The sequence below is a fragment of the Malurus melanocephalus genome, unplaced genomic scaffold, assembly GCF_030028575.1.
Source record: "Malurus melanocephalus ecotype Western Australia unplaced genomic scaffold, MMel_1.1 scaffold_196, whole genome shotgun sequence".
Classification (NCBI taxonomy): Eukaryota; Metazoa; Chordata; class Aves; order Passeriformes; family Maluridae; genus Malurus; species Malurus melanocephalus.
Window position 1 is genome coordinate 32075 of NW_026623428.1, and position 21838 is coordinate 53912.

The window sequence follows — 21838 nt, forward strand, 5'->3', positions numbered from 1 at the left end:
TTTTTATTAAAGTGGTTGAAGCATAAAACATAACTTGAAGCACTACAAGCTTAACATTCAGCATAACAGACATGCAGAATGTGGAAAGGTGGAGAATTGTCACCAGCTTTCATTTTGAAGGAACCCAGCGAGCATAGGTCACATTTTAATTGTGCCCCCTTGCTTAAAATGTCTGCTTTATGCTCCTTTCAGTAAAAATAACCACCAAGCTATTAATTTCAGAGTCACTGGATTATTGTTTGGAGTGATCAGCATTTGGATGATTAATGTTGTCAGCCTAATGCAGAATATAGACTCCACCAGTCTTGTTCAGRCAAAATTTCCTGACTTTATTTCCGTGGCGTTCTCAGATCTGTGATACTGATATAGAAATACRTTAATGTCTTCACAGGTGGTCTAAACAAGTAATACAAAATTTCAATGAATATTTAAATATGATTTTTTTTTAAAAGTGATTTATATTTGTATTTTTTATACATAAATATAATCTTTGTGTGCCCAGGAAGAACTTCAAATTCAATTCAGAACCTAAGAGGTGAATGGAATGACTAGAGTTGTTCCTTGACCTTACAGAACTGGAATGCATGTAGAATCCAAAGAAAATTGTTATTGAGTTGGGAGGCAGAGTGAGGGCTCTTATGAGGGCATTATGGAATAGATTCATTAGGAAAGGACATTAAAAATTAGGCTCTGAGGAGTCCAGGATAGGAGACATCTGATAAAACTATAAAATACTGAGGTACAATGTGCAGTCTTGGAACGAGATGCAAATCTAAATTGCTAAGAACCACTGCAGTTTATTTTAGATATAAATTAATATGGAATTATTCTGTTTGATTTGTTTGTCTTTTCACTAATCCTGATGACTGAAGGGCATATAAAGAGCTTATAGCCCTCTAGAGGCTTGAGAAATGGTTCATTCTCTTTTCCTCTAAACAGACTTTTCTAGCAAAACCAGGAAAAAGAAAAAACGCAAAACCAATCCTCTGAACTTTGCTGCTCCTTTCAAAGGTGAATTAAGATTATCACCTTATCTCAGTATTGTGATGTTGAGTCAGCAGTGCCACTGCAATTTTTAGTGATTTAGATACTCCATTGGAAATAAAGCATAGGAGCAGGATCAGAATATCAGTGTTGTAACTGGTACTGGGGAGTTCCAGTGGCTGAGGAACAGGATTCTCCTTTTGGTGTTTCACTGTCAGGCAATGTCTGAATGCTGAACAGCGGGGAGATATTTTGGGGTGCTGAAATTGGAGCATATTTGTACAAACTGATGGCAGATCTCAGTCTTGATGCTTGATTTGTGATGTTTTGGTCACAGCTCGTTGTTGGGGTCACTACAGACTGGGAAACAACTGGTCAATGGAGCAGGGCCCTTGGAGCAATGACATTGGTTTGGTTGATAGCAGTCTGTTGGGGCAGGTTTTTAGTGTATATTTCATCCTCTAGAGAAACAAGAAACTGCCCTCAACATGTTTTAGAAGCAACATCTGTTTTTGTTKACCTTGCTTTTTCAGCATTTCATCTATGTAAACCTAAATATTTAGGTGAAAGCAACATGTAAAGTTGTGTAGCTGAGACATTTCCCTTTTTCTGCTGTTTTTCTTGATGAATGCAAGGGAAGATAACAATTTGCCTTTTTTCCACTCCATTAAAATCAYATTTGAAACAGTCTTCTGAAACAGTACAGTGACATTATTTTGCAAGCTAATGGCTGCTTTATTTCAAATGCTTGAGCAAATGTTACTGTGTATTCATGTATGCACACTTTTGCAAATTAAATAATACATCTGTGATTTCAATTCTGTCTTTTTCTTTTTATTCTGCTGACTTCACATAAGATTGAATTGGGAACTTCCTGTATCTTAATTGTTTCTCATCTTTCAAAATTCACGGTTTGAAATCCAGTAACTTTATAAGACACGTTCATTGATTTCTCATTTCCCACTATTGAACCAAATCTGCAGCATAAAAATGTACTTGGGCAGCCTGGGGTTTTAGGGATTGATAGATGGGGATGTCTTAAACAGAACAGTTTCAACATCAAGGATTTGCTTTGTAGTTCTCTTTCTATGGGAATAAAAACTAATTGGGTAATTGTTGTGGAATGTAGGTTCAATGTTTTCCAAATAACAACTAGTGGTGTTTGTCATGAGATGTTGTGTTTTTATGCACATCATMATTCAAGTGTGAAATAAAAGGTATTCCACTTTCTATTCCAACATGAAAACTTTCAGATGTAGTGGGAATGATCTTACCAAGTTGAATGTTTTAAAAAAAACATAAAGTGTTGCCATGAGACATTCCATACATTTAGGGAAGGTACATTGAGTAAATAATCTAAATAAAATTGACCTATTTATGTTCTCCAGAACAAGCTACATGGTGGTTCAAGACAGATGCTCTAAAGKGCAAATTTAACTTATCAAAAAGTTGTACCAGGTGTCTCTGCTCTATTTTAGTCATACTTCTGTTATTTAAGGGAATAATTTATTTTGGATCACTTATTTGGCAAAGGAAACTTAAAACGTTCTACAACAATTTTCAGTCAACAGATTTTTGTGTACTGAATAAACTGAAAATAATAGAGTTCATGGATTTTACTTAGTTAAAATCACTTTTCATTGTGTGTGTTTTTATTTTTTTCCAGATCCAGCCATTGTAAATGGAGTTTATTGGTCGGAATCTCTAAATAAGGTTTTTGTTGATAACTTTGATCGTGACCCTTCTCTCATCTGGCAGTACTTTGGAAGTGCAAAAGGATTTTTCAGGCAATATCCAGGTAAGAAAAACAGAAGTTCTTAAAATCCAGTAAAGAATTCTATGGCTGCACTGAGTAGTGTCACAAATCCTGACTGCCACAGATACTTGCAGGTTTGGTTTTACTTCATCTGGTTTTCAGGGAGATTTCTAATCAACATTTTAAAAATTTGAGGTTTTTCTACTAATTTCCATTTGGAGGTAAAGCCTTCATGATAACTCACATATTCATAACAATTTTTAATCAGATAGACAAATGTGAAAAATAACTTTTCAACAGACTGTGAAGAAGGAGGGTAGAAGGATTAGACCCTTCATCTAGTACTGACCCTAAATAATGTGCTCTATCAGTGCACCCAGCAAAACTGCATTAAAATTTGTTATTCTCTTCTTAAACTCCCACTTAACCAGACATATTTACATTTAATTTTTGTTTTTTTAATTWAAAAACTTTTAAAGTTTATTTTTACGTCAGTTGTAATAAAATGCAATCACATYACTTGTATTATTTCTATGGAAATAGGTTAAAACATATATTGCTGTCTATTAAGTTTTATGTTTAATCCTACACCAAATTTACCACATTATAATAAACTATGAAATTAAATAAATCAGGCCTCTAATGGATATTGTGCCTTTGGCTGAAGTGTTAGCATCCCATGTTTTTCTAAATCTTTACTTTAAGCAAGTTAATCTTTACTTTAAGCATGTTTACCATGAGCAGAAAAGTGGCTGAGGGTAATGTCTGCTAAACCTGTGTCAGTTTTAGATTATATTTCAGTTCCCAAGCTCCATGATATTTCAAATATTAGTCCTTATTTTCAAGGCTGTTTTGTGCTAGAAAATGAGTGTAAAAAGCAGGAAGAATTCCACTGTTGATCTTTTTTCTCTTRGAGGTATTTTTATCATATTTCTTCTGACCCACAAGCAGGAGATRTTACCTCTTCATAGTGATGAGAGTGAAAATTCAGAGTATGACCTGTGAGTGAAGCAGTTAATGGAACAGGAGCTGCTGGGATCAGCCATGRCTGGGAAGTGCTCAGGATCTGGAAGGGACTTGGCAAGATTTGATAAAGCTTGCCAGCCCCAGAATTTTGTGAAAATAGTGCAAASGACATAGTAGGCCTGAAGAGGTTTCCACCTTACAGTAGACTAAAAATGAGTGAAGAAAAAAAATTATTTCTGTTTGTCCTATTTCTTTAACTTTATATCTCCCTAGTACTTCCTATGTTGTAATGGCAGTGACAGATTTAAGTATGAAAGTCCATTAACTGCTGCTGAGCCCCAATATCACAGATACATTTTAAACAGGTTCCGTGAAAATGTAATTTAATACTTTTATTCTCTTTTTTTTAAACAGGAATTAAATGGGAACCTGATGAGAATGGAGTCATTGCATTTGACTGCAGAAACAGAAAGTGGTAGGCCACAGATGACTAGCAGTGTTTAAGAAATTTGAAAGGATGAAAAGTTCAATATTTAAAAGAAGTTGTTTTGTCTTTTGTCTCAGGTACATCCAGGCAGCAACTTCTCCAAAAGATGTGGTAATTTTAGTGGATGTMAGTGGCAGTATGAAAGGGCTTCGCTTGACTATTGCAAAACAGACAGTTTCATCCATTTTGGATACCCTTGGAGATGATGACTTCTTCAATATAATTGCTGTGAGTGTCTCAGTTTATTTTTTTATTATTATTTTTCTTCCATCATTTCTTGCTATCTGTCATGATTGATTTCACACAAGCCACTTGAAAAAGTTGCAGACAGGTGATGGATAAGATGACACCTGAACCCACTGGACAGACACTTTCTGTGTTTTTCCAGTGCAGGATTCTTTGGGTGTCAGAGATTTCAGACTGTTTGTCTATGAGCTGCAATTTGAAACCTCTTACAAAAGTCATCTCCAGTCTGGGGTTGCAAAGAATACTAATATGGTGGGTTTTTTAGTTTGCTTGAACTTTCTATTTTACCTTAACGTTTAAAATTGGGGTGTGTCTGCCTTCCCTGCTGCCTTCCATCCTCCTCCCCCTCAGCTGATGCTATGCAGTGCAAATTACAAAATGGTGAATCTGTAAGAATTAATAAATTCAGATTTTAGTTTTTGCTGAGGCTTGTATGGCCTGATAAAATGCCAACATAACTCCTCAATGTTCGTGTTTCCCTTAGTGGGGATCTGCAATGTATGGATGTGTAAGTTGTGTAAGGAGTTGCTGGTGTTTGCTGACGGTGAGGAATCAGATTATCAGCAGCTCCTCTTGTAAATGATGCTGAGTTTTCCACAGTACAGATACAAATTTTAAAGCTGTGACAAGAGGCTGGTTTTACTGTACTTAAGAGTTTTGGGATTAATCTTGTGGCTGAGGATGACATCAACGAGTCAAAAACTGACATCAGAACMATGATTTGCAGGGGAGGAAAGGAGGAGGAATCAGTTGTTATATAAAATTTTCTTTGCTGATATTCTCTTGCTAATACTTATAAATAAATGGTTTTCTCCAATGTGCAAATGCCTTCAACTTCTTGAACATAAGCAAGATTTTGGCTTTTTTTTTGCTGTAAGGAAAGCATCCTTTGTATACTGAATTAAATGACCCCAGAGACACCAGTGAAAATCACTGAGACTGTATAGAGAATGAAGTATATGTCCATGAAGTATATATGCATATATTGTATTTTTAACAGATAGCAAGGAGTTCAGACTATCTTTCTTGTTAATCTCCTTGCATGATAATTGCATAATTAGCAGAAACTCATGCTTTATAAAGATATAATTGCATACTGTACCCAAAAAAGAGTTACTGTCCTTAAAAAAAAAGTGATTAACTGTAATCTAAATAATTTTTGTCAGTTGAAAGAATGTTTCAACTAAGTAATTACTCAGATGCTCAACCAGTCATTTCTTGGTGTATAATCTCTGTTTATCAGTAGTTGTAACAGTTACTGTGAATTATGTAGGAAGAGAAAMGTTGGTTTCTAAGTGAACTTTCTTTTATTTTAGGGAAATCAAAAGACTCATCTACAACAAAAAAATGTAAAAACATGTGTAGTTTAAATCCAAACTAGTGATTTTGCTTAATTAGTACAGCAGAAATACCATGCAAATACTATTTTAAAAATCAAGCATGAAAAAACTGTCACTTTTTGCAATTTAAAGTTTATTTGAACGTTAACTGAGCTGAGTGTAAAACAGTGTAGGGTCCCAGAATTTTTGTTAATTAATTAACACAAAGTCCCGGGTCCCCCATGGCTGCAGAGCCCCAGGGCTGTCCCCACTCTGGTGTGGGTCACTCCAGCCCCCGGTGTCCAGCAGCACTCTCCTTCCACCACCGCGTTTTTCCAGCTGTGTTTCCAGATGTTCCCAGCCCTGATGGCTCTTTSCAGGCTCTGTCTGTGTGAGGGCACTGCAGCCCCAGCCCGTTTGGGCACCTCAGTGTCCCCAGCTGGAGCTGCTGGGATGGCACTGGGCACTTTGTGGAGCCCTCCCATCCTGCAGCCCTCCTGCAGGGCCTGGCCAGGATCAGAAATTCTGCATTTTCAGAAAGAAACCTAATTCCTGTGCTAATTACAGCATTTACAGTCTGAGTTTTTTTTTTTTTTCCTCTGTAGATTCTCTCCTCTCTAGAGCCTCTTTCAGGACAGATATGTGTGTTTTTGTTTAAATGAGTAGGAGGAGCAATGGAGGAGGTGTTTTTCTGCTTACCTGCTCAGCTCTTTAATTTCATTAGGACATTGATGTGCAAATATGAACCTGAAGGTGTTAATTGCTTTGCAAGAGGTACCACAGGAATGCAGGGGGAGCAGGGAGAGCATGGCAGGAGAGGCAGTGAGGGGGTGAAGCGCTGTCCTGGTGCCTTGGAGTTCTCCTGCAGGAGGAGTTTGTAGGGAGATGTTTGGTACTAAGCCACGGAATCACAGAATATGCTGAATTAGGATCCATCAGCATGGAGCCSAGCTCCTGGCCCTGCACAGGACAGCCCCAAATGCCAGATGCTGTCTGAGAGCACTTCCAGAGGATCCTTGGACTCAGCTGCTGTGAGCTCTGCCCTGGGGAGGCTGTTCCAGTGCTCAYCCAYCCTCTGRGTGAAAAACCTTTTCYTATCCAACCYAAACYTCCCCTGACTCAGCTGCCTCTTGCTGTCTCACAAGGTAAACAAACCAACAATATACAGAAACAAAAATATTTGTTTGCTTGAAAATAAAACCCCCTAGCAARAGAGAGCTGTGCTGTGAAGAAGGGAGTGGGGTTTTCAGTGTGGAATGGCACGGGTAGGCTGAAGCTGAGCCATGCACATCAAAATGTGATGTGTAGAGGCATACTGAGGGTACTCAGTAAAGGCACTGACATCTACATTATCTGCAAAAATCACTTCCAAAGCGCTGCTTTGACCACGTGCCAGCARGGCAATTGGAATTTGTCAGGCCTGGAGAAGATGTTTCAGCGATCAAAACATGAGACAAAGCCCACACAAGAGGCTGCCTGCTGTGAAAGCACTGAAAATCCCATCCAGCTTTTATCTACAGACAAATGTTGAGTGAGATTAGATCTGCCTGTGGTTGGGGCTCAGCCTGCTGATGTGACAGCAGCTCCATGTGAAGGTGAGACACTCAGATGCCAGTCTAGGAAATCCCTTTGTAACGCAGAGCTGAGCTCACACAGCAAACCTCTGTCCCCAGAGCTGTGCAAAAACAGATCTGCTGTGCCAGAGGGTGACTCTGCACCTGAACACGGCTGAGCCTTGCTCAGACCCACTGCTCTCAAAGGCCAGTCCAAATTGCTGCTCCATGAGGACTCCTGGGCATCTGGAATCTCAGACAAATGGCCAAGCACCTCCCTCGCTCCCCAGACCAAAATTTGAGYGGAGTAAGAGCATTATTAGTGTGAGAAATCTGGACAAGCAATGTACTTATCAGATGAAACAAAATTTTGAGCCTGAGAGACCGTGACTGTCAGGCTTTATCATGCACAGTGATTAACGGAACAAATATTTGTATGTATTTATGTAAATCTATCTATCTATATATATATATATATATATGTATATACAGCAGAAAGCAGAGTTCAGTGTAAGTCTCGCCAGAGAATATACATAAAAGGATAATCTTAAAGATCATTTTAGCTTTCATGGGTAGGTTGCTGCAATACCCATCAGAAATTTGTGGATGAGATGATTGAATTGCAAAAAACAAATATTGAAATACAAGAGMGATTTTGTGCTGCCTGTGTTAAAATTTGAGGTCAGTTCACTGGTGCATGAATGGAGATATCTGCAACAGCAAGAGAAAAGGCATATTTTCCCAATTCACTTTGAAGTATAATTCCAAGTCAAGCATTAAATTAACAATATTATCATAAAACGAGTACTAATTTTGTCAAATGCTGTAAATTTTAAAATGCTTTTATAAAAACTCTACATTGAATTAGCAAAATATTAACCGAACCGAGGATGTGAAATTAATTTTACTGCTTTAGACACACCCTTTTAGCAAAATTGATTAGAATAAAAGTATTTGCTAATTCAAAGCAGAGTAGTATAGCTTCCTGTACTACTATGGAGAATTTTCCAGTATAAATAGTATTTTATAATTTTTTTTTTATTCCTGCAGAATAGAGCATGGATAAATTTACTTTTTAGCCTACCTGAATAATCATTTTTTTCTGTAGAGCTGTGTGTGAGCTGGCTGACAAAAAGAGGTAGCCAAAATGAACCTCCATATGAATTCTCCCACCGTTGGTCTGTGTTTGTGTGTCACTTGTTGGGCATGGTAAACCATGGAAACACCAATTCCTTTGGTTCCTTTTCTGGATTGGCTTCTTAGGCTGGGCTGATTTGGATATCTGAGTACGGGCAATATAGTGTGAAAACTTTTTATCTTTTATCTGTGTATTTTTGCACCAAAAAAAAAAAAGTGAATTTAATTTATTTCTGTGGACCTTGTTCCAGGCAGCTTAAATATGGCGAAGAATAAATAAGGAAAATGCTAAGGAAAAGGTATACTGCTTGTGTAGGTGTGCTAAAACCATTCATATCTCATTTTCAGAATATGAATACTATCTTATTATGGAATGTAGGCCAGCAGCTCTCTAAATAACTGTATGGTTTCTCTCAGTTCACATTTTAGCCCACTTACATTTTTATGCCTGTTGTGCAAAGAAATAAGTAGAGGAACAAAATAATGTGAACTAATAAAACAGATAACTGTGGCTATGTAAATAAAACAATAAATATCAATGTAATTCCATATTTAAATTACAAGAGCAGACTGGGGTTTTCAAAGAGGAGCTCAGAAAGGAAAGTCRTTAATTTTTTCCTCCCTCCCCTCACAAAACACAGGCTATTCCCAGATGTTGTTCAGATATTTGCTCACCCAGCTACTGCTGTCATAACTATCACAGGCAAAGATGCCACATGCCAGGGTATAGAGGAGTGGGACTGTGTAACACCAGGAAATGTGAGAAAAGAGCATAATGCTAGAACCCTTGAAAAGCCAAATGCAGGCTTTCACTGTGGTGAATTAATGAGACATCTACACTGGGGATTGCTGGTGAAGTCTGCAGTTGTTAATCAGATCAGGAAGTTATTTCACTAAATATGAAATTTGAAATGTCAGAAAAACTGCAGGCCTAAGTCCAGATTACTGAGGTGGTAGTGGCAAAGGGGAAGAGAATTTTTTTCCTTTTTTTCTCTTTAAAGATTTGGCTCAATTAAAGGAAGATATCACTGTGCACCAATATCACTGTAAAACACCTTATGACAAGGGCAAAGCAATCAAATGCACACTATGAAGCACAAGTTTGGTGTTTTAGTAGAAGGTGAGAGTYGTATTAAAGATCTTATCAAGTGGATTGCTTAAGTAGCAAACAYTGCTTGAATGCTTTCACATGTTACATCAGAATTCCGGTTTTCATGGACTTAGGCAGATGCTTTTTTGGGACTTTCATTAGGAACTGAAATAATTCTATCCAGTGAATTTTTCCRTCTCTTTATATTTGAGATTTTAAATAATTATTGGAAAGTATCTGTGCTTGGTATGATATAAAGAGAATATGMTCACATTTCCAATAACAGCTGCAGAGATCAAGCTGAGAAAAGGCTTAACTGGAAAGTATCTTGATCAGAGAATGGGCTGAAAAAAAACGTGATTATGAACAGGAAAAAAACTTGGCAGCAAGGGTGGGTGTGCCAGTCTGTCACAGGTTTTCAGTAATTTTTTTTTTATCATGGAATGGAGTATGGTCTTGACTTTGGGCTACAATAAGAGATGCTGTGTAGATTTGGCATTGTGATTTTGCAATGACTCTCAGGAGACAGATTGGAAAGCAGTGTGAGGAGAGACTACAGGGGAAAGTACATCATTTATCAGATCAATAAACTGTTATGAGGCTGAGATGCACACGGGACACTCAGTGACTCTAAAGTGTTCCAGAARCCTTTGCCTTGTATTTTGTATCACCTTTGGAACAACAGATAAGTCCACACACTCTCATATATAGAAATAACATTGATGGTAATAAAACAATTAGGGAAGTATGCAAATCTGCTACAAAAATTGTGTAAATATCTTTCAAACATTTTGGCTTTTTTCTGTATAATCAGTTACCATGTTGATGCTGATATAAATCATCTGTATACCCAGCAATAGCAAGTTACTCTGGGTTTATATTCCCTTCTAGCTGAGGGCTGAGTCTGGCACAGTGCCTCAAGAATAACTCCAGCAGTTCAAATTAAATACCCTTCCCTCTGCAAGAGTAATTATGTGGTGATGAAGGTGGTGAGCAGTGCACAGCCAGAAGGGATGGTGACGACAGGTGTCCAAAGAGGATCGGGTTGCAGGGGGCTGTGGTGCAGAGAGAGCAGTGGTGCTAAATCGAGGAGAGTGGAGCAAATTTGGAGCTGCAGGAAGGGACAGACTGTGAGAATTCACAGGGACTGAGGCCCTGTCCAAGCAGCTTTGTGTGACGAGTTGTTCATTGCAAGGCTTTTTTTTATCCTCAGTGAGGTGGAAGAAGGGAATAAATGCATACATTGACCTAATGAAATGTTATCCCTGATTGCTTTAGTGTTGTTTTGGTGGAGGTTCTGATTCACTTTATGCCTTGTGAAACCACTTTTAAATTATTATAAAGAAATGAGAGACTAATTAAAAGCACAGATGCAAAGTCCTTACAGTTTGATCTGTAATATCCTGTAAATTATCTGCTTCTAAAGTGGATTAAATTAGCTGGAGGAGGAATTAAGCTAAGGCTCTATCTACACAACTATTTGTTGAAGGTACTGCTCTATAAATTTGACCTGTGTTGAAAGGTTTCAAAGATTTAAACAAGTACAAATTTCAATCAATCATCCATTAGTGTTCAAGTTCTACTGACTGCAGATGAGACTTCATTTTTTTAATGCTTAGGATGCTTGTGAATGTAGGACTGAGCTAACTTACCTACACCTTGCAAGAAAAGCAGATCATTCCTTCAGGATCTGTCCCATCTTCATGACTTCTGTACAATAAGCCACTTTCCTTGGCTGAGATTTTGAACATTGTCAGTCATTTACAGGTTTGATTCAACTTCCAGATTTTTTGGTGTAGTTGTTCCAGCATTAAGCTTTTAAAATGTTAGTGCCACAAACATTTGTCAGGACTTTTAAAATATGCAGCAAAGAATTGGGAGTGTGTTTGTGATGTATCAAACATGATCTCTTAATACCATCCAGGTTTCAGTTGGAGGGATATTTTTGCCTGATAACTGTAAATAGTACCCTTAATTCCACCTGAGTTTTAGCACCCATTCAGTGCTCCTTTAGAGGGATAAACCTCAGGAAAATTAAGAATCATGTAAAAGTAAAAGAAATACCACAGCAAGTTTTCAAAAATGAACAAAATCCTTTTGTTCTTTCWTTCTGTGCATGTTTCATTCACTGTAGTTCTAAGTCATTAAATTGACTTGTATCTTCCAAGCTTTTAATTAAATTTTTCATCRTACTTTGTATTTCTCTCTATAGTATAATGAAGAACTCCACTATGTAGAGCCGTGTCTGAATGGAACATTAGTTCAAGCAGACAGAGCCAACAAAGAGGTAAGGAATGAAAGTAAAAAAAACAGTGGAGAGCTGGGATGCAGTGGGTGACAATGTGCTATAATGATCTTTTCCTAGTACAATACATTCCATTATTAAAATTTATTAATTATTCTACTCATGCTGTTTCAGAGCAGTTTTATGTGACTCAGTATAAAGAGAGAAATAATCTCCTAGTCAATTTGGTTGAATAAACTTAATGGAAAATTGCAGAAGTCACTGAAAATATACTGTTAATAAAGCTTGGTAATTATTTTAAGTAAAATATTTCAGCCACTTTAAATTGAACTATCATTCTGTTAACAGAAATTACYGAGGAAGAGATTGCATTCTTAACTCAAAGTAACACTAAAATTGAAACAAAATCTACAAACAARTATTAATACTATAAGAGTAAAAGAATTTAACATTCCAAACAGGTCAATGTAATAATGCACTCATTCAAGAACGTTCTGTGAATATGTTCAGATTAGTTACATCCTGTTGAAATTTTTCAGGTAAAATCCCCCAAACATTAAAGTGATTACAATGCAAGTTTTATTTGAAGAGAGATTGCAGTATGAACCCACAGGTTGAAGTTTAGTTTATTGCCTGAGAGTTTGATGCAGTTGTTCTGGGCATTCCTCTAACACACTTTAGGAAGTAAGGCAAGATTGTTTATGCCATGTGAAATTATGAAATAATATGGTTGAAAAGCCATGTAATTCTTGTAGAGTGAAAAGCCTGATAAAATAAGCTCATCCTGCTATTATAGAACTTCTTTCCTTGCTAAGGCTGCCTCTCTACTCAAGGTGGTTTGCTGTGGCTGGAGAGGGCAGCAGTCATACATCCTTAAGTACTTCTCCATTTCCAATAAGGGCAAATCAGAATTTCAGCTCAGCACTGAATTCTGCTCAATACCCAGTGTGGCAGTTCACTTTTGCTCAAGTTGTCAATGATCTGTGATAGAAAGTAGAAAACACAGCTCTGAAAACACACCTTGAAGTATGTCAGTGCTGAGATTCTTTATGTTTACTGAGACAAAATGATTTTCATCTGGTTATGCTGATTTTTACTCCATTGTATTACTCACAGGAGTTCTTTGCATTTTGTCTACATCCTACAGAAATCACCCTTTTGCTGCTTCTTTTGTACACTTGATATTTACCACTGTAGGTATCTAAATATCATTTGGTTGCTATGTGGGCACGAATTGTTTCTGATAATTTGATGTTGAAGTCCCTTATTTGTGAATTGTGATGCAGTTTTCTAAATGAGCACTTTCTTGTGGGTGCACCTAATGAGCCACATGAAATCTGTGCAAGTTCTAGATGCAGATCTAAAAATCCAAATGTATTGCCCAGATGTCCTGTTGGAATCAATCCTACAGTTAACCTTGCCATCATTCTGCAACTGATCAAAATGCCGATTACCCCGCACCCATATGTTACTTAATATCAGATCCATTTTAATTTAATTGATCAAGRAGTTTTTATACCACCCAGATGATGCTCAGATTTTATCAACAGTGCTCAGTTTTTCAAAACTACTAAGTAAAATTTCATATCTTGTTTTTCAGAGTAAGCTTTGATGTAATTTCTAGTTAGCTAAATTATTTATTTATTTATTTATTTATTTATTTACAGAATAACTTTGTGCTTCAACTGTAGATTGAATAATATATCCAAGGTTTGGGGAAATAATTAAATATGAACATTTTTGTAGTTGTTCATGTTAGTGAGCTAGTTCATGTTCTTTCCTTRAAAGGCCAGAACAGAGAAAAAAACTTGAGATAGATAACTTACAATGTTTCTGTGAATTTGTATGCACCATGACTTTGCCAGTCTTCATTTTTTTTTATATATGAGCTTGTATGTTCTTATATCATTTTTCTAGATACTTTAACGAAGTTAAAAAATTATCTGCATAAACACTAGAAGGCACAAAAATTCCATTGTCCTGAGTATAGCTCACAATAAAATTGCAGATTGTCCGAGGAGGTGGACAATCATTTAATCCTRCACAAGCAATGCAGTTTTCATGCCCTTGAAGTCAGTTACAGCTTTCTGAAACACCTGATGCTGTTGTAAGATCTGATACTGTGTGGTCTGACTGTACTCACACAGCAAATTTTTTCGTCAAAAACTCACTGAATTAACTGGAAAAGCTTCTCGTGAATTCATAGGTTTTTGACCAGGCCTGCTGGAAAAAAGATGTCTTCAAATGTTCATGTACACATTCCAAAACTGATCCAGAACTAAGAAAGTATTTAGCTGTATTTTGGAACTCCTCATAAGTATTCAGCCATTTAGGTTATAACATTAATTTCTGTGAATCTCACAGATACACCTGACTTCTCCTGTAGTTTATTTTTCTGGTGTAATTGCCATGGGCCCATTAGAATATCAGAAAAAAGTAGATAAAATGGCATTTTCTCAGCCAGTTCTTACAAGATAAATACTCCTTTGCATGTTCACTGATTAATAAATGGTTCTTTAAATGATAAACAACCCAAGAAAACTACCAAGAMAAATGCAGTGTTATGTAGCTTTTCCAAGCAGTCATTTGACCACATTTCTGTACTGGCAAAGCAGAGCAGGAGATTGACTGGTGATATTTTGCTATAATTTATTGTTTCTGTTTACATATGCCTACATATGCCTGAYTTTTTGGAACTCCACCATAGGTCTGAAAATGTAGCTATATATTTGATTCAGAACTGTGTATTTTTCATTTTCATGTCAAATATTCTCTCCTGAATGGGTGCAAGGATGATCACATCTGTTACTAACAGCATAAGCTTTATTAGCAACAGAACAAWTACAAGCATTTAAAAAAAAATTAGAACACTTTTTCTTTTGCTGRCAAATACCTATTCCCTAATGATAAYTTGAAATAGAAACAATTAAAAATTACTGTAATGGTATTTCATTTTGCTATAGTTTTGTTTTTTGTGGAAAGAGGAGATGAATGGTGCTGATGATTGCAGGGACTGRATTTTTAACAGTTCACTCTACCACTCTTTTATGTTGTCATTCATAATCCTKACCTTTCTTAAGAYATGCATCTCTTAATGCAGCATTGTGGATGGAAACATGCATGGAACCAGTTTTACCAAATTATTCTCTCTCTTTTTTTCTTTCTTTTATTGTTTTTTTTTTCCCCATACTACTTCAGCATCAATATAAAAAATTCCCATTAAATGACCCTTAACCAAAAAAATCCACCCATAGCATACATGGATGCACACCCCAGTTCTTGCTAACTGCATCTTGCTGGGTTCATCTGACATCAGTTTTACCAAATACAGAAACTTCTTAGAAKCAGAGATAAGAAATTACTTTGAGATGTTTGAATGGAGCTTTTAACCTCATGAGGAAAGCAGCTGTCCCAAAAACTCCGAATAAAAATTGCTCTCCCAGGATCAGTACCCCAGTCTATATTTGTCTTGAAAATATTTATTGAAGAGCTACTCTGCTGTCTTTCTGCAAGGCTCAGAAATGTTTCAAATGGAACATTTCCACTCTGAGAGTGTCACTTAAACGTGCTGGATGTCGTTCTTTGGATCGTGTTTAATCTCTAAATTTTAACAAAACGAAAAATGGAGAATCTGGATGATTAGCTATCCTCACCACTGCATTTGTAGTGAGCTAAAGGGTAAAGAAGCTTCTCAGCAGAATAAATTGGGTTAAATTGTACTAACTGGGCCGGGTGTGGGGAGAGACCAGGTCCTCTTTGTTAGGGAGAGGCAAAATCGAATTTTGCTCCTGCAAGAGAGGGTTCTGTGCACAGAGGCTGCCCCTCATCMTGAGCCCTTGTCCAGCCACAGCCTTGGCTTTTGGGGTCAGGCAAATCCTGAGTTTGTCACTGCAGCAGGGCTGCAGCCAGAGCCTGCTCTGTTCCCATGCAGGGGAAATGAAACCTGGGAGCATCTTCAGGGAATGGAGCATAAGGATTTATTTTTTTTTTGTAGGCTACAGGAAACAGCTTCAGCCTTAGGGCTTGTAGCAGCCTGGGAAATGAGAGCTTCTTGGTGGCGWTGGTGCTGAATATTCAGTGGGATTAGGGGTAGCAAATGAAGGAGTGCTCTTTCACATCCAGGGATGGGCTGCAGCAACTCTTACCCATAATGTGCAGGAATGTAAGAGGCTTCCACAGAGCCAGACTTTAAGAAAATTCAATTAGTCCTAAAAAAAGAAAAAAAAAACCAAAACCTGAAGCTGTCTGGTTTATACATGTTCTCAGAGAAACACTGTCACTCTTGATCCCTTCCCCACCTCTCTTTTTGGGATGAAAATAGTATTGTAAACACAGTGTTAACTCCTCACATTGGCTCTAGAGCACTCGCCATGGAGCACGGCGTGGGAACTACTTACCTAAAAGAAAAAACCCACTCTCATTAAAGTATGAACAAGCATTTCAAGCATTGTAGCTCTCCTCTATCCACTCTGTGGTGACACTCTCCCTTGAGCAACGTTTTTTGTTGCAAGAACCAGGAAAGATATTAGAAAGCCCACCCCCTTCTATTTTTCTCTGTCTTTCAGGTAAGAACATATACCTGACATTAGAGTAAACCTGTTCAAAGTGCACACAGAGGAAGGAATTGCATTTCTCTTTGACAAACATACCAGTTGTTATTGATGAMGCTGCATTTGTTTCCTCTAGAATGTGCAGTCTTTATTTTATTCCATTTACTTAAAAGTTAAGGTTCAGCTGGAATCTCTGAACTGAACWCTCTTCTCACAGCTACATTTGTAAGGGGCAAAAAGTTAAACYTGTTAATTTCTGGTAATGTTAGCCAAAGATTCTTGATCCTGCATCACTTTTTAAAGTAAAGAGAGCAGTAGGAAGAGAAAACATAAYATGAGTACTTTTGCCTTTGCAATGCTCAGCCTTGCCCAATGCACATTTTGAAAACTGGTACAGATTTCACAGTGATTGGTGTAGCAGGAATTTTTTTAACAAGCCTCATCATACCTGTTAGGGGTTTTCTGATCCTTTGTTAAAGCRCTAATAAATGTCTGGTGCATTACAGGGGATTTTTGAGGGGTATCAAATACATGKTGTACAATTATGCTTTTTAACATTTGACACATTCATTCATTTTTGTGACAGCAAAGGAATGAAGGTTGAAGAAAACGGGTTCTCAGCCCTGAATCTCCAGCATGTAATGTGATTTTCTTTCAGAAAGTGTGAGGATACATTGAAAGGATATTTTGAAATTTCCACAGGTTTTGATCAACTTGTTCGATTATTTTCCTGCAAAACTGTGGGTTCTGTTAGCTSTTGTTGTGCTTAGCTTTCAGAGCAATGAGAGTCTAACTAAACCTTGCATTTCTGCCAGATACAACTTCAGAAAACATTCTCCCTTTCAGAAACCTTATGAATGAAGTTTGCTCCGTGTATTTGTAAAAGAGGAGGTTACAACTTCAAATRTGGCAGTGATGTGGGTGGTRTTAATAAATGTGCTACCAGGTTTAMTAMGATGCCCAGTAGGAATCTCAGTACTAGATTTCCTCTAAGATACAGTGTTTCAGTTTACATTTCAGAATAGGACAATAATTAGTGTTAAGAATAATTAGTTTCAGGTGATATGACAGGTGTCAYGGTGTCTCCACTTATTTCTAAAAGTTTTTGCAGCATAGCAATTGTCATAAATTTTTTTGTAGGCACATACTCAGTTCAGATATGTGGATATTGTAAGCTATCCCTAATTTGCAGAACTTGCTTTAAGTTTTGTTCATCACAAAAATTAAATCTGTAATTATATTGGGTAGCATAACTGAGGTTGAAATTAATCTGTGATCCTAAATRTGGTTTAATAATATAAAATATGCAAGGTATATTTGAATTTTACCAGACTGTTTTATAATTTAGCATTAGTGTTGAACAGCTGCTACCTTGAAGTGTATCAATTTGCTATACACAAATTTAAAAAAGAGTGGGAAATAGTTCAGACACAATTCTGTCACCGTCTGCACTTTCTCCACAAATTACAAACATGTGGAACTGCCTATTTTAATTCTAGTTTTCTYGGGCCAAGAGGTTTTCATCTTTGAGAAACTCCATGTTACAATTTACCTACCCCAAAGGAATCGGATGACAATCTGATTTAATGTAACTCCAGATTTAAAGTAACAATATTACAATATACATTCCTCTTTTATATGTTTTTTTAATGTACTATATATGGGTTGAGGACATTTCTCTGTAAACGTTTCCAGATGAAATATATCATCTTCTAGATGCACAGATAGGCACAGTAACTCCAAACTAAATCAAGAACTTACCCCAGCGTAAATTCGAATGACAGAAATAGACAGATGTAGTGTATAACTTCCAAAAAGCTTTTATTTTTCTATGTAATTACCAGAAATTAAATAACCAGAAGACTGATTCAGCAAAGAAACTGAACAAAATTGCCAATAAGAGGTTGGTAAATACAAATTTTGCATATTGAATTTTATTTAAGCAAATTACTTTTTGCATATTTATCTATCCATCTCTGTCAGATCTCAAAATAATTTCAACTGCATTGCTTAGCTGTTAAACCCCCCAAAACAGTAAGTCTCACTGAAGTCTACTCTTATTTTAAAACTGTCTGGCTGTTACAGAACCTCAAAACTTTCAGTAAGCCCCTGACCACTGAAATTTGGTCTGACAGTTTCTATTGCAGTAACTAATTTACTTAAGAAGAATTTGGTTTTAATCTGAGTATGTTGAATCTTGAGCTCTTTGTTCAGTGTTGTTTTTATCTAAAAAAAAAAAAAAAGCCCAAACCCTTCTCTTCCAACACAAAGTGTTAGGAAACAGAAGGGGTTGGAAAATCCTCACCAGTGAGCTGCCCTGCAATTGCCCTGGCAGTGGGTTTGGGTTGGGTGATGCCCAAATGCATTTTGCAGATGTGATGCACATTTATCTGTCAGCACACGTGGGTGACTTCCCTGTGACACACAAGTGAACAGCCCCCTCCCATCTCACATCAGCCTTCTGATTGTTGTTTTTTCTTTCCTGGTTTATGTGTTGATGTGGTCCATCCTCACAAATCTGATAAATCTTTGCCAAGAATGTCCCAGGACCATTTGGAGTTAGAGCACGTGTGGATGAGCATGGGAACTAATTTGACAATCAGCAAAGCCTTGCAGTGGAGCTGACAAGGAAACCTGGAGGAATGCTGTTCCCATTCACAGTGCTTTTCTGTAGGGAGATCACCCTCATCAGACAATTAATAGCAAATATCACACTTTTCCAGTGTAACTTATCATCTCTGCTGTAYATATTAGTTGTGAACTAATTTCCCTTTTTGGAATCAGTGGAAAATGCTTTATGCATTGGCTTGAATCCATGGTCCTGTGCCCCATCTAATTTGGGTATTCCTACTCATATGAGGTGGTACTTTGTTTTTGGTAAACATAAATAGGCTAATTATGAACAAAATAAAATTTTTGTACAGGGTTCTGGGGTCTCCTGTGTAGCATATTGGCTTAACAAGAATAAAATCAAAACTTCTTTGGTTTTAATTAAAATTAAACTCAATTAATTAATTCTGAAGCCCTGAAGTAAATAAAAATAATTTTTAAAATAGATTTTTTTTTCTAGCTAAGTGGGAAGAGTAGAGATGGGGCCTTGATTTGGCTCAGACCATTAGAACAGCCTCTAAGATAAGAGACTGGTAAAAGGAGTTGCCTTGGAATTCCTGGGAATTGCCACCAAATTAGTAAATTATTCTTCAGGTTTTCTATGAGCTAGATAAACCAGTGTCTCATTTTGGCTACAAATTTGATGGCTTCTGCCATGAAGGAAAAAATCAGTTTTCTGGTTTTCTTGTCAGAAGAGTTTTTTAAATTGCTTACCATGGCCTGAAACCAGGAAAGGAAAATCTAATTCTTGCCTGTATTCAGATTGCCCCTGCTACCTCCCTAAATTTGCCTGTGTTCTGAATCATGAAGCACTCTGAATACATGTCAACCCCCAAACACAGATTTGCTGAAATAAATTGCTTGACTTGAATTATTTAAATTCAAGTAAGTATTCAAATAAAGTAAATGAAAGTAACTCTTTAATCCTAGTAAACCAAAAGTCGGAAACTGAGAAAAGCAGTAACAAAAATGCAAGTTGCTATTGTATGTTGAGAGACAATTTTTCCTAATGCTGAGGTATGAAAACTTAATGCAATCATCTAACTAAGTATGATACCAAATCCCTACAACTGTTCATTAAACTGTGAGGCTAGAAAAGGGGAATGCACCAGGATGCACCAAAAATTGCTTTCGATCACCTACAAGAGAAATTCTAAGTTCAATCTTGCTGAGTTGTGCCAAAGCCGTATACAGCAGTGGTGTGATTTTAATGTTCTAATTGTGCCATGAGACACAGAACATGCAGGACATTAAAAACCAACCTGTCTCATTTAAATTCTGAAAGCCCTCATCCTGATTTACCTGCATGAGTGGATTTGTGTCTTCATTGTCTTCAACTCATGTCTTTCAGACATTTCTGGGTGATCACAGACTGAACWCTTCTGTGCTTCCACACAACTTCTGTGCAACTCTGACCCTGTAATTTTGTAATCAGACATCAATGTCTGATTGTCATAATTGTGTGCTTAATTTGCATTCAGAATTACCAAGATTATGCACGTCAATTAGGTATATGAGTCTACAATTAGATATTGCACATTCTGGTATTTACACATGGAAATTCAGCGTACACTTGCCTGGGAATATTTGTGCACATAGTTGGACAGATATCCAAGTCAAACCCTGTGAAATTCAGATATTTGTCTACCAGGGCTCCAAAATGATAGCAAAAAGAAAATAGGATAAACAAGTTTATTACTAAAAGAGCTCTTTGACTTGTAAAGTTCAAGTATGCTTTTTGACTCAGCAAGAGCAGAGGACTCCTGCTTTTTACGATCTGTTTGGTGTCTGAGTTATTGAAAGTGGAATGAAGGTGGTTTTTATCTCATTCTGAAATCATGTATTCTTTCTGTTTAAACTGATGCTTCAGTGGTAAATGTCTTGCCCTGACATTTTTTCTCTGCTAGTTGGGTTGAAATACCCTTTTCTGTTTTACAGTGATTTTGTACTTTTTAGCCAGTTGTGATGACTGAAATAGCATTTCACAAAAGCTTTCACTCCCCTGATATTTCCTACCACATAGGTCTTCATTCTCCTTATAAATTAATAGTCCTCTCTTCTTGTGTACTGGAGTTTGTTATAAATCTGGTATTRTATTGACACTGATAAACTTAATTTGTACTGCAATGACCTAACAATTAGAGTCTACCGTCTTTTAGAGATAGGTACTCTCAAAGCTAATTTTCAGAAAGAATTGTTTTTATTGAGTATCAGACACCAAAACCTAGAGGATAAAGAGCTAGAAATAAAATAAAATTATTTTACAAAGTAAAAAGAAAAGTTAAATATCTCTAAATAGAAACACAAACAAAAARMCAAAGCAAAATTATTGGATTGAATAAGTAGCCAAAGATGTATCCTGTGATGCTTTACCCTCTAAGTGCTCTAGCACARCCTTAGTTTAGTGTCACTTAACGAGTCAAAGGATTAACTGGAATTACTTTGGTTTGTTAATTAGTGTATGTGGTCATTTAAGTCTAAGAACTCAGGTCTAAAGTATTCAGAAATCCTTAATTATTGACTTCAACTTGTCTGTTGTAAGAACATAGTGACAAATAAARCCTTCTTGCTCGTTTCAGCATTTCAGGGAACACCTTGACAAACTTTTTGCAAAAGGAATTGGAATGCTGGAYATTGCTTTGAATGAAGCTTTCAACATGCTCAATGAAGTAAGTTCATGCTTTTCAGATCCTTTTTCTTTTTTTACCTCCTTGTTTTCCCTTTTTTCAACCAAATTTGTATTTGTGAAGAAGTTTCAAAGTGGTTCCTTAAGTCTAATCATTTATTTTGGGGAAAAAAATATTGAAGTGTGTCAGTCTGCTGAAACATGAAATAATCTCCTCTAAATTAAGTAGCAAAATGTCTTTTGATTGATGTACCTTGGAAATGAGAGCT

At 36.8% G+C, this 21838-nt stretch overlaps 1 protein-coding gene across 1 annotated transcript in view; it reads left to right on the plus strand.

Moving 5' to 3' along the window:
* Positions 1 to 21838, plus strand: part of CACNA2D3 (calcium voltage-gated channel auxiliary subunit alpha2delta 3) — a gene marked incomplete at its 5' end in the record, with an annotated part of 215312 nt that overhangs the window by 14224 nt on the left and 179250 nt on the right. Inside the window, 5 exons of the mRNA XM_057373420.1 lie at positions 2651 to 2782; positions 4121 to 4181; positions 4271 to 4421; positions 11751 to 11825; positions 21523 to 21612. Of these exons, the coding sequence (XP_057229403.1) occupies positions 2651 to 2782; positions 4121 to 4181; positions 4271 to 4421; positions 11751 to 11825; positions 21523 to 21612 (509 nt within the window). The remainder of the gene's footprint in view (positions 1 to 2650; positions 2783 to 4120; positions 4182 to 4270; positions 4422 to 11750; positions 11826 to 21522; positions 21613 to 21838) is intronic.